General features: G+C 37.9%; 1 protein-coding gene across 4 annotated transcripts in view; it reads left to right on the forward strand.

Moving 5' to 3' along the window:
* CCDC50 (coiled-coil domain containing 50) overlaps positions 1-19,757 on the forward strand; it is a 72,289-nt gene that overhangs the window by 44,499 nt on the left and 8,033 nt on the right. Inside the window, exons 6-11 of one of the 4 annotated variants that reach the window (XM_084872586.1) lie at positions 2,190-2,714; positions 11,555-11,670; positions 12,097-12,141; positions 12,247-12,345; positions 14,590-14,669; positions 18,047-18,147. In XM_084872586.1, coding sequence (XP_084728712.1) covers positions 2,190-2,714; positions 11,555-11,670; positions 12,097-12,141; positions 12,247-12,345; positions 14,590-14,669; positions 18,047-18,147 — 966 coding nt within the window. The remainder of the gene's footprint in view (positions 1-2,189; positions 2,715-11,554; positions 11,671-12,096; positions 12,142-12,246; positions 12,346-14,589; positions 14,670-18,046; positions 18,148-19,757) is intronic. The other 3 variants (XM_084872587.1, XM_084872588.1, XM_084872589.1) reach the window with 3 other exon arrangements.

Consider the following 19,757-nt stretch of genomic DNA (forward strand, 5'->3'; position numbering starts at 1 on the left):
AAGGAATTTATCTATTATAATCTCTAAGCCTTTTTATAATTTGTAAAATGGGGATTATAATATATTCTTCTCAAGTACTATTGTTTATATGTATTGTTAAGTATATATAACAAAATATTTCTATAGCTAAATAAACATCATCTTATTTTGAAAGACAAACATGGAGGCACCAAAAAAATAGGTATATACACACACACACACATATATATGTACATATACATGTATATGTATATATTAGATATAAGGAAGTTAATTATATTTGCCAAATAACTTAGTCTTAAGAAATGTACAAATATTAGTCCTTAATTGGATGGGTTTTTAAAGGATCCAAATTCTTCAATCCCTGTCTTGTTTTTTTTTTCTTTCCCATATTTAAAGATGTCACAACAAATTAAGCAATAAATATTTTTATCCCATCAACTCTGAAAATGTAGTGACTGTTTTGCTTTCCTTCTTGTAATACATCTCCCTACTAATTAGTAAAACTACTAATATCATTTAACGTTTGAGAAAGAACTTAAAAACACCACCAACAAAATAATCATAGCCTCAAAAATCCATGTTGAAAACAAAACCCTTCTTGTTTCTTTTGGCCTTAAAGGCAGACTTCACTCATGCAGCTGTCTTTGAAAACACTGGTATTAACACTGCAATCATTGTTCCCTGATGTGGTCATCATTCAAATAGCTGTAGTATATTAATTCACAGCAATAGTCAATTGGTTCTTTCTCAGTTGTCAAGATACACTTAAAATAAGTGTTTGGTTAAAAGAGGAGGTACTATATATTTTTTTAAATTACAGAACAATTGTTCTGTTTCACTTTTGCTATTATGTAAAAAATAAATTTAACTATAAATTCTGAAGTAAGTACTTTTACTGACTTCATAAGACATCTTAATTTAGATGTTATCTTTGAAACAAATTTTCTTCTTAAGTTCAAGTAGTTTGAAATGTTTGAAAAGCTTATGGCATCAATGATGCATTTACCATATATCTTTCCTTCCCCTATTCCTTTATTAAATTAACAATAACAAGCCTAAAAAAAAAAAAAAAAAAAAAAAAAAAAACCACAAAAAACAAAAACAAAAAAACCCCACAATAAAACCTAGAAACTAAAAAATGTATAGTTCTTTATTTCCTTTATATCCTGTCAACTTAGGGTAGCTGTTTCAAATGCAATTCAGCAAATGGCTAATTCCAGCTCTCTCTGCAATTTTCCATGGAACTAGGATCATTATTTTGAAAAATGTTAAAATAAATACACACTTGCAAAGTGCATATTAATGTACTTACTTTGTTTCTGTACTATACTTGTGCCTACATGAGATCCAACAAAAGCACCTATCTATTTGCTGCTTTTAAACATGGTGTTAAACTTACGGACTTGTATGTTTAGCACATACTGTATTTTTATATGAATGATAGTTAGAATCATTAAGTTTTAAAAATGAATTTAGGAAATGATTATTTTTTGTGTATTCCATGATGGCATCTCTTTTTAATATTTTTTTTCTGCCATGATTTAAGAAAGATTGGGAGTAGAATTATCCAAAGATAACCGGGTCATTGAATCACTTAAAATTCTCCTCTACTTCATGCTCTTTCACATTGAATTGAGTATGTCTGGGAAATGTTTGCTTTGGCCACCTAAGGGGAAAGGATAGAGGAATACTAAAGTCCATGGATCATTTCTCTGAACTACATGGAAACTATCAACATTCTGATCTTGATTTATTGTTATTTCCAAGAAGAATATTTGAAAGCCTCTGACTGGAATCACGCAGCTTACTTTTTTCTGTTTTATGAGATTTCCTCAACCCCCATTCCCTCCATATACAGTTCCAAATTAGTTTTATAAGTATAATTTAACATTTAATGGCTATAATTTCAGTTTTTGGCAAATATTAAAGTACTTTGTTAACTCTTCCTAATCATGATCAAGATCTTTCAGATTTATTCCACTTGATTTAATTAATTAATTACTTTATTTATTTTACCTCTTTGGCTATATACCCAGAATCCTTCCAGTAGATGCCCATCCCCTACTTTCAGTTTGTTAAATTGAAAAAGTGGTCCTCTCCATTTTGGATCCACTTTGGATTGGATCCTGTCTCACCTGTACAGTGAGTTCATAATCTGACTAAGTTAATCTGCATTTCTGTTTCCACATTCCTCTGCCTCCACTCAGACCAGCCACGGTCAAGGAGGGCAAGGGAATTGGGTTCTGGATTCTCAAGGTCCTATAAACACCAAAGTGATGAAAAGACTGTGAAGCAGAGAAGGGAGAAACCCAGACATCCACCGGAGAACTGGGAAGACCTGGAAGAGCATCGTTTATCTGAGAAGTCTCTGTCTTCTAGCTCATGCAAAGTGAGGGATGATCCCCAAATTGTCACTGAGCTGTGTGAAAGGAAGTGGTCTGGCCATGAGAGGCCCCGGAGGCCTCCTCTTCCCAAGATCAGCGGAGAAGTGTTTCTGAGCACGGAAGCTGATGACCAGGAGGCTAGCAGTAGCCATCGGACTCGGAATTGGGACAAACATTCCAGACACAAAGACAGGCTTTCACCAAAGTCCTCTCCAAAAGCAGGGATTCACTGCAAGGAGGCTGCTTATGGGAGGGAGCGTGGGCATGGGGAGCGCAGAGAGCGGAAGCACAGGCCCAGGACTCCTCCCTTCTCAGAGAGTGAGGAGCACCTCCACCTCCATGACACAGGTAATAAAGGACTTGTTGCAAGACCTGGTATTGTGTATATGTATAAGCTGATGTATTTATAAGCATATCAATCAACCTATTCTTATATAATAAACCTGGAGCCAAATTTTACATAAGATATTTCCTTAACCTCAAGTAAGCAGGAAGAAGAAAAGTAATGGTGACTTTCCCTTTCTGGCTTCTGAGAGAGTTATCCGGTCCTTCTAGTCTGAGACTGCAGCGGAGGTGCCCATCCCAGCCAGATACAGTTCCTCCCTTGACAAGATCCTACATCCAAGACTCAGATACCAAAGCAAAGCTCCCGAATTTCTGGTTTTGCTTCAGTGAAACCAGATGATCTGGTGACACTGCCTTTATAGCATTTGCCGAACTATATAAGACCAGTGGAGCTGGAGGTTCTAGATTTTCTTGCCCTTATCTTTCCCATCTGTAAAGCGAGAGATTGGATAGGCAGTCTCTCACGACACTGTTTTTTATGTTGGGAGCCTCAGTCAGTTTTCTTCAGAAGCACCTGAGCTCTTTCCTAAAAATGCAGATTCCAGGTCTCCCACACATTATCGTCTCTGGAGTGTGGCCTGGCAGTTTGGGCTTGCTTTAGACCTGGAGACAATTGTGTACTTAAAGTTTGAAAATCCTTGCCTTAGGTTCCTTTCTATGCCTAATGTTCCTCAACCCTAACTCAATAGTTGTTCTCAGGTGCCAATATCAGGCAAGCTCCTGGTGCAGGCGCTTCACTTTATTGCACTTCACAGAAGTTGCATTTTTTACAAATTGAAGGCAAGACCCTCTTCCAGCAAAAAAGTTATGACTCACTCTGTTGCCACACTCGCTCTATCGTGGTGGTTCAGAACCAAATCTGCAATCTCTCCAAGGCACACATGCACTTTTATAGGAATGAAGAGAACGTTAGATTTAAGCTTTCCATTTCTGGCATCTCTCAGATTTAACTCTTAAGTCTATCATTGATTCAGTGAAGGTTCTCTTTAATTTTGTCTGGAAACCTTGTTGTTATAACACTTAAGTTTTTCTTCTTTAGTGTTTGCCCAGCCAACCTCTACTTCTGATCTGGAAACTGGTTTTGATATTGCAGATTCAGGTTGATTTAGTTGCTGCTTTCTATTAGGTTAATCCTTTAAGTTGTCAAAGGACTTGGTCAAAAAGAAAATGAAAATTCAGTCCAGCAAGCCATACTGATACTTGTCACGGATATTCTCAGGCTTTGTGTTTGGGGACTTATGCTTACATCTGAGCCTTGGAGGGTTAATAATGAAGGCAAAACTATGGCTATGTAAACAGCAATTACAAATTAGATATACTTTGAACAGTGAGGTATGGGGAGCATAGAGGAGGAAGTGATATAGTCTATCTGGAATAGCCTTTATGAGTGAAGATTTAGAAAGACATGTCGGAGTCCTAAAGGTTTTGGGGAGGAGCAGTGATTATACCAACCCTATATTTTTGATTCTGTGAATCTGACCTTATAAGTGTGCTCCAAGGGCTTGTTAACCTTATGGCTTTTAGTTATTACTTGAGGTTGTGTCAAACAGACTTAGAAAAGGTGAAACTGATATAAAGCTAAATACTGAATTACAGACCCGACTATTTGAATTATAGGTAAATGTTTATTTTTATTTACTTTTTTTTATTTTGCCAGCACAGGGGTTTAAAAAACAATGTGGCTGGGCAGGTACTAACATGGCTACTAACATAGGTGCTGTGTCTGTCATTTTGTATTCAACTTACTTTACAGATTTTAACCCTCTAGGCTAGTTTTTCCAAATCCTCTGGAATAGGTCAGAGGATGACATTAAAATTACTAGGCAAAGGTGTCTATTCTTAGTTACTAACATTAATAACTTTTCTCATAATAATGAGGAAACTAGCAGGAGGACAAATAGCTTGTTCTAAGTAAGCATTTGCAGAGTATGTTGAAAAGGGAATGCAAAATAAAATTGCTAAATTAAATATAAAATCGGTTAACCTTCTCAAGGCTAGGAGGGTAACTTTTCTATTTAGCTGTTAAAATCATGTCAGCCTGTTAATTTTCTGCAAGTTAACCTTCAACCTCTTAGGGTTATAAAATTCTGCACCTTTCTGCTATGACATTTCCCAAGTGTCAGACTGGCTTATTACAAAATATTATTGCATTATATTAAAGAATCTGTCATCATCGGTTTACCTTGTTCCTAGCAGAATTTATTTAAAGGTGAGTTTTATTTTTGTTTACTGAGAAAGGGTCTTATGTCTTTATACTGGAGAATGATAAACAGAAAAAAACAACAACAAAAAAAACAAGCAAAATTAGATTAAAAAATGAATGTGGATCTGTTGAAAGTGAGTTTTCAAAATACATTTAGCCTACTAAAATGAGGACAGACTTTCTCTTAATTTTCTTCAATTAACTGTGCTTTAAACTTTTTAAAGCATTCGTGTTTTCTGAAATGACAGCCTTAGAGTGCACTGGCTGAAGTTCCAGAAATTATTCTGGGCTATGGAAATTTTCTACTAATGAGACATGCAAGTTCCAGTGTATAGCAAGAGATCAGATAAACTGTTTTCCCATTATATATTTAGGACTTAGAGAGATATCACCTCAAATTCTAACTTTTTATTGAGGTATAGTTGACATATAACTTTATACTAGTTTCAAGTGTACAACATAATGATTTGATATTTGTATATATTGTGAAATGGTTACCACAGCAAGTCTAGTTAACATCTATCAACATATACAGGTACAATTTTTTGTGTGATAAGAACTTTTAAGATCTGCCCACTTAGCAACTTTCTAGTATGCAATACTAGGGGACCAGTGCAGGGATTCGTGCACTTTGAAAGGAACTGTGGGTCTCGAGACTGCAGTGGGCATGGAGTGGGTCTCCGCCCATCCTCTGTGCCCCTGTGTGGCCCCTCCCACCATTGTCCCTGGTCCCTTGTCTGCCGGCAGCCCCACTCCCACCACCACTACTCCCATGCACTGACAGCTGTGGTCCCACTTGCACCCATGGACGGCACAGAGCAATTGAGGCTGGCACCAGCAGCAGGTGCAAGCAGGGCCAGCCCTGGCAGCAGGTACAAGCACTGGGCTGGACCTCGGTATGCAGGAGCAAAGAATTTTCAGTAACCACCAGAGGCTCGCCCCGATGACAGTGACCAGCATCCTGCCTTGGTCTGGCATCCCTACTCACCTGCTCCACCATCCTGCCCGCCATATTCCATGCTGTGCTACCTGCGGCTGACGCCCTTCATGTTCCATGTGCACCCCCTGTGATTGGTTGTTCAGTTGTTCCGCTATTCAGTCTGTTTGCTTATTAGCCTTTTATTATATAGGATAGTATTGTTAACTGTAGTCAACATGCTATATATTAAATTTCCATGACTTAGTGTTTTGTTTTGTTTTATAACTGGAAGTTTATACCTTTTGACCCCCTTAGTGAGATTGCCTGTTTTGCCGCTGACCCTATCCCCACCTCTGGCAACCATCAATACGTATTTTGTATCTATGAGCACATTTTCTTCCTTAGCTTTTACATATAAATGAAATCATATGGTGTTTGTCTCTCTCTGTCTGACTTGTTTCAGGTAGCATGATGCCCTCAAAGCCTATCTATGTTGTTACAGATTATAAGATTTCATTTTTTATGGCTAAGTAATATTCGATCACACATTAGAGGCCCGGTGCATGAAATTCATGCACGGGGGTGGGGCGAGTGTGTGTCCCTCAACCCAGCCTGCACCCTCTCCAATTTGGGACCTCAAGAGATGTCCAACAGCCCATTTAGGCCCAATTCCCTAAATGGGCAATCAGACATCCCTCTCACAATCCAGGACTGCTGACTCCCAACTGCTCGCCTGCCTGCCTGCCTGATTGCCCCTAACCACTTCTGCCTGCCAGCCTGATCACCCCCTAACCACTCCCCTGCCAGTCTGATCTATGCCTAAATGCTCCCTTGATGACCCGATTGCCCCTAACTGTCCTCCACTGCCAGCCTGGTCACCCCTAACTTCCCTCCCTTGCAGGCCTGGTTCCCCCCAACTGCCCACCTCTGCAGGGCAGGTCACCCTCAAGTGCCCACTCCTGCAGGCCTGGGGCCCTCCCCCAACTTCCCTCCCCTACAGGCCTAGTTTCCCCCCCAACTACACTCCCCTGCTGGCTTTATCACACACAACTGCCCTCCCCTGCTGGCCATCTTGTGGCTGCCATCTTGTGTGTTAGACTGATGGTCGATTTGCATATTACTTCTTTATTTTATAGGATAGTTATGAGCCAAAAATGACATTTTGGTCACAGGCTGTATATATATGATGATGGTCCTAGTGGAATACAATGGAGCTGAAAATTCTCTATTGGCTAGTAACATCATAGCCATCTCAGTGTCAGAGCCACAAGGCAGCTGTTTGTGGTGATGCTGGTCTTAACAAACCTGAACTGCCAATCTTACAAAAGTACTAGAGGCCTGGTGCATGACGTTTATGCACTTGGTGGGGGGTCCGGGGAGCTCTTGGGATGTCCAGCAGATGGGGAGTGGGCCTAAGCCGTCAGTCAGACATCCTTACCACTGGCGTGGAGGCAGGAGGGGCTCCTGCCACCGCTGCTGAGCTTGCCAGCCATGAGCCCAGTTTCTCTTTTTACCTATTAAAAAAAAAACTTTGCTGTAAAACAGTGTATCTCATTATGCCAGCAACAGCTTTCTACACCTCATGTTTACTCTATCTTTTGATTGCATCATTTTCTCTAAGATTTGCTCTCATGTTGCTTTGTACAGTAACATGCTATGCAGGGACAGGCTACGCGGTATAGCCCGGTGTGCAGGTTGTATCATCTAGGTGTGTGTAAGTGTACTCTGTGATGTTCCCACAACGATAAAGCTGCCTACCAATGCATTTCTCAGAACTATCCTCCTCGTTAAGCAGTACATGACTGTATTCCTCAGCTCCTTTAATCATTTATCCATCAGTAGGCTCTTAGGTTATTTCCATGTCTTAGCTGTTGTAAACAATGCTTCAGTTAACATGGGTGTATATACCTTTTCCAGTTAGTGTTTTCATTCCTTCAGATAAATATCCAGAATGGGAATTGAGGAGTAATATAGTACAATAGTTCTATTTTTAATTTTTCAAGTAACATCCAAACTGGTTTTGATAATGGTTGCACTAATTCAATTTAACCAACTGTTCATAGTGGTTACCTCTTCTCCATTTTCTCACTAACACTTATTTTTTGTTTATAGTAGCCATTCTAACAAGTTTTTTTGTTTGCATTTTCCTGTTAATTAGTGATTTTGAGCATTTTTTCATGTACCTATTAACCATCTGTATGTCTTCTTTGAAAAAAAATGTCTATTCAGATCCTCTGTCCATTTTTAAAAATATATAGCTACTAGTAGCCCGGTGCATGAAATTCATTTTAAAAGGGAATTAATTAGAGGAAATCTTTTAATATTGCTATTTGCCCTTTCTCCATAATAGAAGTGTCATAGAGATCAAAGAGAATTAATAAAATGTACATGAAAATCTCCCTTCTGTCAGAGTTTTGGGGCGTGCCACAAGACCTAGAGTCAAGTCCCTGCCCACTACCCACACGTGCTTCGAAAACGCAGGAGACCCAGACCTGGCCAGCCCCACCCCCACCCCATCCAGCCCATCCAAGCAGGGGGTACGGCCTAAGGTCCCCCGATCTGGCACAGGGAAGGAGGTCATGGCCTGAGGTCCTTTCAAGCCCCTTTGGGTGGGGGGCAAGGCCTGAGATCCCTCGCCCCGGCCAGGCGCCATGCAGACTCAGTCCCTGCTGTTCAGTCGTGATGTTATGGTGTCTTGGCTAATTTGTATATTCCTCTATTATATAGCTAGATTGTATTGTATGAGTTCTTTATATATTTTGGAAAATACCCCTTATTAGCTCTGTGATTTGCAAATACTTTCTTCTATTTAGTAGATTGCCATTGGTTCTGTTAATGGTTTCTTTTGCTTTGTGGAAGCTTTTTAGAGTGATTGGCCCCACTTGGTATTTTTTATTTTGTTGCCTTTGCTTTTGGTGTCAAAACCAAAAAAAATCATCTCCAAGACCAATGATAAGGGTCTGACTGGCTATGTTTTGCCTAGGAGTTTTATGGTTTTGGGTCTTATGCTAATTATTTAATTCATTTTGAGCTAATATTTGCATATGGTGGAAGATAGTGGTCCAGTTTAGTTCTTTTGCATGTGGCTGTCTAGTTTTTCTCAACACCATTTATTGAAGAGACTGTTCTTTCCCTCTTATATATTTTTGGTTTATTTGTTGTAAATGATCAGACGTTAAAGGTTTTTTTTTTTCCTTTTTTTTTCTGGGCTTTTTATTCTGTTCCATCATTCTCTCTTTAACTGCCAGGAGGTTACAGTCTTCTCAAAGTCAAGCCAATTAAGACTATTGCATTTGAATACCTTCCAAGGTCTTTGATAGATATGAAAACATTTTCTGTTAATTCTGTGATGTAGAGTCGGAGGCATAATTGTGGACAAAGATGAATACATCCCACTATATTGTTTCTTTCACTATGGATGGCAAAATTGAAGGGGCAAGGCATAAGGGTAGTCTTTCCTAGGCCTTGGGGTGCTCAATGTGTCATTTTTCTATAGATAGGAATATGATATAGCAATCTTTTGACTGCCCAATATGAACTTCCTTATATAATTTTATTTATTTTGTCTAAAATATTCCTTTCTAGCTATGACCACACTAATCATAACTCAGGGAGGTTTATATTCCACTTAAATATGGTCCACTCTTGGGAGTGTGCTACTGTTTTGTGATTGTCCCAAACCACTCAGAAATTGGATTAAAACCAGGTCCGCCAGCATAAGAGTCAGTAGCTCTAGAAAAGATGGGAAGTTGAAGTGGATTCTCTTCTGGGCAATCATGTACTAATTGGCCTGCAGCTAAGAAAACCATGTTTAATAGTCTTATTTTGTGTGGGAAGGGCAGATGAGTGTGTGGCTTTAGATTTACCGCAAAGCTAGGTTCAAAGCTCTACTAAGAAAGGCTTCACCAGAAAACTTAAACTCTCTTCATCTGCCCAGAATTTATTGTAGTTTCTTGTCTTTCCTTTTTTCTTTTTTCATTTAAAGCAAGCAAATCAAGTGTGGTGAGGCATTTTGCTAAAAACCATTTTAATGTGTAGTTATTTGATGGATATAATATACTAAACTGATAGTTCTAATGCTAATTGTGAATAAGAATCAACTGTTAAAGATTTTTAAAAAAACAAAATACTAAAGGCAAGATCTCTCCAGGCTACTTAAATCGGAATCCCTGGGATTTGGGTCAAGTTTTTATGTTTCTTTAAAGCACCACAAGTGATTCTAGTACACAGCCATGGTTGAGAACCAGATATAAAGAAATAGGCAGTCAGCAGTGTATTTTCTTTCTACTGTCAGCTGTCCTTTTACTGAAGTCACTATTTCAGATAGTTAATCTCATTTGCTGCATTCAACATTTTTAATTATTTCTGACTATAATATATTCACTTTATTGAATAGTTGTAATTTAGAAAGGGCACAGAAGAGGGAAATATCCACAATTTTGAAATGACCATCAGCATTTACCAATCCATTAAAAGTTACAAAAGGAATATAGGAGGCATTTAAAATTTCAAAATAAAAAGCCCAAATCCCCCCTTGTCCCACCTATTCCTTTCTCAGAGGAGTAGAACAGACATTGTGATCTGTTTTCTTTATGTTATACCCTCCATAAAATTTACAACAGTACACTGATCAGAGCTATAGGGGAGATAAGAAAAGCAAGTGGGCTTATTGGCCATCAGAAGCCACAGCAGGACCACTGGGTGCTAACAGGTTCTCGGTCACATGACTCCCCTGGAATGCTGTTCTGTTCTCTTGGAGGGAAGGTGTGCAAAGCTGAGGCACATAGAGGGAAGCCTCTCATTTCCTTCAGTCTTGACAGTTTAGCTTCATTAAAACCTCAGCTCTGTACTTTTCTCTAAATTCTATTTATTTCATTGACTTAATTTTTTTTTTTTAATTTTAAGAGGTTGTTTTTTGTTTTTTTTTTGTTTTTTTTTTAGTTTTTTTTTTTATGCATTCTATTGATTCCAGAGAGGAAGAGAGAGAGAGAGAAACATCAATGATGAGAGAGAATTATGGACCGGCTGCCTCCTGCACACCCCTCACCCTCACTGGGTATCCAGCCCACAACCCAGACATGTGCTCTTGACTGAAATCAAACCTGGGACCATTTAGTCCAGTGTTTCCCCAAAGTGTGGTACGCGTGCCCCCAGGGGTACGGGAAGAGTTTGGTGGGGGTACGCGTTGCACCGGAGTTTGGTGGGGATATGCACTGCACCGTGCTTAGCTGCGCCTAATTCTACGTTCTCATGAGTACGAGGGGTACTCAGCGTTACGAAATTATATAATAGAAGGGGTACACATATGTCAAAAGTTTGGGAAACACTGCAAGTCCATAGTCCAATGCTCTATCCAAAAGGCTAGGGCCTTTTTTTTTTTTTTTTTTTTTAACTTTTTATTTTGCAAAAGCCTCACAGTTTCTTGCCTGATTTCCTATTCTTGAAGAAACTATGTGAGGGGGGAGGTTTTACCAGGCAGTGTTGGGTAGGTAACTTTGTGTGGATTGTCTGCATCACCACTTCCATGTTTTAGGGGGAAAATTATTTCCAGTGCACCCTGCACTGAAATTTGGAGTGGCAGCAGTATTGTCAGTGTTAGATAGCAAAGAAAGGGTAAACTTCAAGGTAAAGGTTATATTTTTTGTTTGTTGTTTTTACCCAAAATTTTGCAAATTTTTAGAAAACAAACGTGGTTGCCTTACTGTATTGAGTTTTTTCTAGGAATGAAGCCGAGGGGCATGAAAGAATCAGTTTCTACTCCATCGCGAGTTACCCCCAGAAATCAGGAATGGTATGATGCTGAAATTGCCAGAAAACTGCAAGAAGAAGAAATTTTGGTGAGTAAATTTTAATGTAGTTCAGGTGTATAAGGTTTTTTGTGAACTGAGTCATTCTTGAGATTATGTAATAGGCATTATAATCCTTTATCAGTTGAGAAGCTTATACTTTTTTTTATTATCAGTGGAAAGAATCAAAACAACAGGATTAGAATATATAGTTTTATTTACTGAGCAAGTGTTAGCAATAGAATTTCATACCCATATCTCTCCATTATTGAGTTCTGATAATTCTCTAACAATCTGTTGCAGAATTTGGTTAAAAATAGACCCTGCTCTAGCTGTCAAATGTATACTAACCTTTACCAACTTGAAAGATGTTAATCGCAACTAGTTTTAAATACCTGTTTATTTTTATGTAGGATTCTAAAAAAAGGACAGCATAGAATCTAATTAAATTTTTTGTTTGTATTTTCAATACTATAGGCTACCCAGGTGGATCTGAGAGCAGCTCAAGTGGCCCAGGACGAGGTGAGTTCATGGTAGTTAATGAATTTGTCTAGCCAATATTCTTTGGAAAGTAATTTTCTAACTGCAACTCTGTAATCAATGACGGTATGGATTTGATTTGTTTAGGAAATTGCTAGACTTTTAATGGCTGAAGAAAAGAAAGCTTACAAGAAAGCCAAGGAGAAATCGTCATTGGACAAACGAAAACATGATCCCGATTGTAAGGTAGGGTCTGTTTTTTGTCTCTTTGTCTGTTTTTTAAATGAGAAGTTAAATTAGAACTGTGAAGGGGACTCTGCTTTTAGGGTAAGCTCTGCAAATATATTTAGGTAAACAGATTATCTGTAGCACATGTGCATCTGACTTGTGAAAGTTATTTTACTATAAAATATCATACTAAATTCTTGAACGTAACTACTTAAAAAGCTACTGCTAAGATTGAAAAATTCATTTAATTCATTTTAAGATCAACTGAAGTGCGAGTGCCCTCGGGTCATGAGCAATCTTAGTTTTACTATACTTACTTTACAGGAGAGCATAGTGTTTTCATGTGCTTTCAGATGGCCTTTTCTTCCTCTCTGTTCTTTCCTAAAGCCTAAGTGACCATTACGACCAGTCGCTATGATGCACACTGACCATTAGGGGGCAGGTGATCAATGCAGGAGCTACCCTCTGGTGGTCATTGTGCTTCCACAGCAGGAGTGCTGTTCAGCCAGAAGTTGGGCTCATGGCTGGCGAGTGCAGCGGCAGCAGTGGGAGTCTCTCCCGTCTCTGCAGCAGCACTACTGAGAGGTGATGGCAGGCGCAATGGGGCCTGGATGAACAGGAGTGGCACAGCGGCCCTGGCTTGGGCTCCTCCCTGGCCACCTCTTGCTTCATCCACTGCTACATCCCTTGGGGGATGTCGGACTGCCAGTCAGGCCTGCAGGGATCAGGCTGAAACCAGCAGTCCGACATCTCCTGAGGGGTCTCAGATTGCTAGAGGAACCCCATTGTTGCATGAATCCATGCACCAGGCCTCTAGTGTACTAATATTGTGCTTCATCTCTGGTTATGTACCCCTTAGAGGCCCGGTGCATGGAATTCGTGCACCCTCTCCAATCTGGTACCCCTCGGGGGATATTTAGGCCTAATCTTGAAGTCTGACATCCCTCTTGCAATCCAGGACTGCTGGCTCCTAACTGCTTGCCTGCCTATCTGCCTGTTTGCTTCTAACTGCCTCTGCCTGCCTGCTTGATGCCCCCTAACTGCTCCCCTGCCAGCCTGATCAACCCCTAACTGCTCTCAGTTCATCCTATTATAAAGTAATCTAATTGTTGTATATGGTGGCTGAAATTCAATTTAATGGACTTTACAGATTTGTTACTGTGTGCAAAGTATCCCTTTGGACTTAGAGAGAAAGACAGTCATATATTTTCTCACAATAATGTAGAATGTGGACAGGGAGACAGACTGTAGACTGCTAACAAATACAAGGTCATGCTGGCTTATGAAAGCATAATGGAAGAACAAAGGAGGAGGGGGAGAGTTCATTTGGTAAAATCTTTCTAGGAAGGGAGTTTATACTAGACATGAGGATGAAGTGAGGGTCTGTATCCACCTGTTCTCTCTCTCAAATTCCTCCTCTGGGTCTCTGGTCCTGTCTGATTCTTGACCTTGAGGAAAGAAGTTATAGAAAACATGATAATAATATTGCTTTATTTCCTATTGCTCATTTACCCAGTTGTCATACTAAAAGCAAGTGACAGGATTATTTCCATGTTAATTATTTATATTTATCTCCCTCTTTTACTCTCTTTATAATTCAAGATTTTTCCTAATCTATTTCATTTTTAGTAGAAAGCTTCTCACATGCTTGTCCATTAATTAAGCTACAAATAGTTGTCCAGGAGTTATTCCATTTCTTTGTTAACCTGACTGTGAAGGACTAGGTATTTTTAAGGATTAAAAATCAGGAAAGTAAGAGGCTACATTTCTATCAAGTATCAGAACTTCTGTGCTGTCTAGCTTTTTAAACTGATGCTGGTACAGTTCTCTTTCTGAGAAAAATGCTATGAAATGGGCCTTCGTTTTCTGGCTTGGAAATCAGTGTTCAGAAATAAGGGGAAGAGCACAAACCTAAGTTTTCATAGATTGGGAGCCCGCCAGTTCTTGTTAGCTGCTGTGTAGCTGTACTGTTAATAACGGTTGGCCAGCCACAGCCATAGGGGAGCATATTCACCTGAAGTTAGTTAACCCACTCATCTGACTACATTGATAGTTCCAACATATCTTTGTGACTATAACTTTTTTTTTAATCTCTAAGTGATTGTATTTAAAATAGTTTATGTTCTTCTATTGAATGTAAGTACTAACCTGAAATCATTAAAGGAGAGTAGTGTGGTATAATTTAGATATTATCTATGCCTAATCTTTTTCTTTCTTTGTTTACTGGATGTGTTCTTTTTTTTTTCTTTTTCTTTTTTATAGCCCAAAACAGCTAAATCAGCACACTCAAAGACAAAAGACAGTGATGAACCTCACCGCTCTAAGAATGACAGGCCTGCACGGTAAGTTGATATCCTGCAGCGGATTGAGGACCTGACTTTTCCGTGAGTGAGAAGATGTTGCCTGAGGGGCGTGTTTGTTCTTTGGGGAGGAGATCCAGGATCTGAGGTGATACCAAGTCTTGTGGGGTATTCTAAGACTTTTGTTTCCAGTCTTTTAAATTGAGTTTGAACAAATCAAACCAGAAAGACAGGGAATTTCAGCAAAGCTGGGGCATAGAAAGGAAGGACGTGCTTTTTGTTAGGACCAGTTCTTGCCTATGTCTTCACTGAACTGATGCCCTCAGCTAAGAAGAGACGAGATTAACACTGTTCTGAGGTTCATGATCACATTTACACATGCTTAAATTCATTTTTGTGTGAGTCTCAGCTTCCTAGGCAAATACTCCTTGAGTCATTGCAGACTGTTCTAAATCCCACCAGGCCAAATGACTGTAGCTGTGGGATATGAACTTTCTGACTTCTCTCAAGCAGTCTTAGGCCAGAATAATGGACCAGCTGCTGTCTTTCCACCTCAAGTTGTCAACCTCTAGGTCTCTGGGGAAGCAACCTTTTCTTTTTTTCTTCATTGCTTTCTGTTGCTCTTAAAAAGAAAATATGATGGGAATAGGAGTAAAGAACATGAAATATAAAATGGCAACACTAAATGTGACATTTTGAGAACTTTTAATTATTGGGACCTTGAATTTTGGTCCTGATTTTTAATAACACTGAAAACATACACTGTTGTTGCCCTTTATTGCCCACAAACTGCTCGGCTAATTTCCTTAAAGTGAATGTATTTAGTGACCTTTAAAAGCCACCCTCTATTTTTAAACTCAAGGCCTTCCGAAGATAAATACCCTTTAGAAAATTTTATCAGGTTTGTAAAGCTCTTAGTGCAACAGTAGTGTAGTTTAATCACGAAAACTAAGTTATTCTTGTACCTTTTAGCTAAGCACATGCCAAACAATTTTTAAGCAGATTTTAGTACTACATGGTTTAGTTTTATTTACATCCCTAAAATATCCAAGTAAAGTAACAGCTAACTAATCTATTCTCAGTAGGTCCTTAGATGTTTCTTATGCTTTTTTAGTCAAGTGCGTTAAAATCTTTAAGGTTATTTTGCCATCTTGAAAGTCCAGGGGCTCTTTTGAACAGTAATAACTTTATAGCAGATAATGTAGAACACTCAGGAATGGCCATTAAGAAGGTTTATTAAAGTTGAAAACATGTTTTTGGACTGTAGTAGACACTCTTAAAAATATTTGACATATTGTAAGAATAAATAAATGAACATGTATTAAAAATGGCTCTTATAAATAAGTGAAAAGTTACGTAAGACTAGTCAAACTGAAATCTTATTTGACCTGAGAGGAACATTTATCTTTAAATATCATTTACACAAAGATTATGTGTGTCTGTGTGTATGTGTGTGTGTGTGTCAAAACAAATATGAAGAATTGTATGTAACCTGTATGTTCCCAGTTAAAAATTATAGCTTATTATCTTAGCACTATCTGTGCAACTAATATCAGAGTGCATGCTTTCTGGTTAGAATCTTTGTATTTCTCTTTTGAAATTAATTATGGTATTCCTGGCTGGGTCGCTCAGTTGGTTCAAGTGTTATCCTGTACACTAGAAGGTGTCAGGTTTGATGCCCAGTTGAGGGGCATACAGGAGGCAGCCAATCGATGTTTCTCTTTCGCACTGGTCTCCCTGCTTCCTCCCTCCTTCCCTTCCTCTCTCTCCCCCTCCCCCTCCATCTCTCCCTTCCACCCACCCTTCCTTTTTCCCTTCCTCTCTCCCTGTCTTTCCCTTCCTCTCTCTCTAAAATCAATAAAAAATATGTCCTTGGAGTGGGTTTAAAAAAAAAAATTAGTCATAGTAGAAAAGTTCAGCCATTTGTATAGAAAGAAATGGTTTCAAGGATTGAAAAACGTGAATCTGCCTAGGTCAAGATGCTTACTTCAGTGCAGCAATGATAGTAGCAGAGGGGATGTAGAGACTCAGAGCTTGCAGCATTTTTGGTCAAAAGTCAATTTCTTTGTCTGTTATAAGATGTTCTACTCTTTCTAAAGAACTAGGGAACCAGTGGCAATCTAAATGAATTATACCACTTTGTAATTGGAAAACGTTTCAACCCAAGTTCCAAATTCTTTTAACTATAGGATTTTATAGTGGTAATACTACTTGGTATTTTATTTTTCTCTGTAGTTTTGAATGAAGACACAGCCACTGATAATGTACACCACTGTGGCAGAGCATAGTAGGGTGGTTAAGAGAACTGATTTTGAAGTCCATGTGAGTTTGAGCCCTGTCTCTGCCACTTTACAGTTGTGTGAACTTGAACAGATCATTTACCACATCTTATCTAACTCAAAAATATGTGTATGATAGCTACTGTGCAGGCTTAGCTTAAAAGTTAATTGAGATGTATTCATATAAAATTCATAGTAGAGTCCTTACTGTATATATAAGTTTACATCCCATGCTGACTTCTTGTAGATACTGAATATACAGGTGAGGCCTACCATTTGGGGATAGGGTGAGAAATTTGAAAATACTTGATTTTATTTTTATACAACAGAACCTATTATACCTATATAACTGTAACTTTCCAAACTTCAGACTACTTATGCCTTCCAGATTATATATTTAGTTCACAAAATGTCCTACAATATGGTTATATGTTGACAAATCTTAACCTTATGTAGTTCCATGCTTTAATGCAACGTTTGAGTATACCTTTGGGAAACAATGGAAAATAAGATATCCTATTCTTAATCTTCATTAAAGCTAAATGTTTGCAAAAATCTGTTACATGATTAAAATAATAAAAAGTTGAGAGCAGTATAAATTTTCCAATGTTTTTTCCAATGTTTTCTTTTTACTTGAAAAGTTGCCAATACATGACTGCCTTTTCCTTTTCTAAGCTCTACTTTGCCACCTAGTGGATTAAAGAATTTTGCAGTAAATTTTGTGTGTTAAAACAATGCTCCCTCTCTTCCCCTCTCCCTGGTTCCTTATCTTTCTTTATTACTTTCTTCGTTTCTATTCTTTTCTGTCTTCCTCTTTTTCTTTGTAAAACCTACCAAAACTAAATAAATTTTTCATTAGGGACAGTGGTCACATCACATTAATCTTTGTTCCTCTAGTCCTTAGCACAATGCCTCACACATACTGGGTATTCAAAAATACACATTTTTATTGAACTATGTGCATACAAACAAAGGAACAATAAGATAAAATAATTTATCCAAGGTCATGCAACTGGCCAGGAACTAAACTGAGAATTCTCAAAATTCTGACTTTGCATTTGTACCAAAAATGTTTTTACCATGTGACCCAGTGAGCAGTAGAATTGTAGTCACCAGTGCTTAGAATATCTCTAAATACAGACCTTCCTCCAGGCCGCCACCACCTACCATGACAGATGCTGAGGATTTGGATTACACTTATTCCACACGCCATTTCTCAAAATCAGAGTCCTCTCATAAAGGTAAGAAAAATATATATGGTCAAGTGTGGGATATTTTTTTAAGTAATCCTTATGGTATGGTGGAAAAATCAAATGCTGGGTTATAGATCACTGGAGTGGAAAAATTAGTTACCCTTCCTCTCCACAGACATTATAATATTCTTCATTTATTAAAAATAATTTTTAAAAATAGAGAAACAAAACACCTTAAATTGAATCAAGATTTTCTTATGTATTTTCATTCTTCTGCGGAGAGATTTCATTGCTTTCATCAGATTCTTAAAGGATAACTGTGGCCACTATTTAGATTTCCTGGGATTTGTCTGTTTTAGCTTTTATTCCCATCGGCCCAAAACTTTAGTTATTGGAGTTAAAAGTACATACATGTGTACACATAGAACATAAAACACTTATGCAAAAGAGAAATGGGACAAAGAAAATGAGGAAAGAATATGAAATTTAAGTTGGACCATATCTTTAGAATGAAAGTAAAGGTTGAAAGTGTTGAATATAGTTCTTTAAAGCATATGCATTCACTAAAGTGTATTTTTAAGATAGTTATAAAATGAGATGACGAAGTACTTTCTTACATTAATTTCCTCATCTAAAAATGGAGGTAATTTTAATAGTATCTGTGTTGTCAGAGTCATATAAGTAAAATATCTGAAAGCAGATTGCAGTTGGCTTGCTAGATATTGATATTTATTATTTCTTATGGTTTCTTCAAAGATTTATTAGGTAATGTTTTTATTATCCTTTTCCAAATCTAACATTCCCAAACATCTTTAACTTTTTTTTTATTTTGCAGTCATTACAAAATATCAATATAGAGATGCCACTCCAAACTAATTACATCAGAATTTCAAGGGGAGGAAGGTTGCTAATCATTGATATTTTTTAAAGCTCTTTTGCCCCAACCCCTCCATTCTGATAATCATCTAATGTTGAAAATAAGACATTATTTAAAAGATAGGATTAGTTGGACTTTATCAAAACAACGTATAAATTACAATCTCACTCTTTGGTGGCCTTTTTACTATCCTTGGTTTAATGGGAAATAGCTCATGATTTCTTTTTTTCTTAAACTATAAACCTGCATTACTTTTTAAGGGGTGTCTTTCTGTTCTTGACATATACTTAGTACATAATGTTAAAACAATACATTGATTCTTTCTTTAAAAATAATATTTTTATTGATTTCAAAGAGAAAGGGAGAAGGAGAGAGAGACAGATACATCAATGATGAGAGAAAAACATTGATCGGCTGCCTCCTGCATTTGCCCCACACTGGGGATCAAGACTGCAACCTGACCATGAATAGAACTGTGACCTCCGGGTTCATAGGTTAACTGTCAACCACTGAGCCACATGGGCAGGGCTACCACATTGATTCCTTATGTAAATATTTTGTAATTAAGAGCAAAGAAAATATGATTCACATGAAATGTATACATAAATAACATTAAAAAAATAATAAAGATAAATAATTTTGCCCAAGCAGGGAGAAAAACTGAGTTTCAAGATTTATAATTTTTTACTTCTTAAAGTATTTTAATTATAGTTGACAAATAATGCTATATTAGTATCATGTGTACTACACAGTGATTAGACATTTATTTAACTTACTAAAT

Source organism: Pipistrellus hanaki (assembly GCF_964339955.1).
Source record: "Pipistrellus hanaki genome assembly, chromosome: 2".
In the NCBI taxonomy this organism is placed as follows: Eukaryota; Metazoa; Chordata; class Mammalia; order Chiroptera; family Vespertilionidae; genus Pipistrellus; species Pipistrellus hanaki.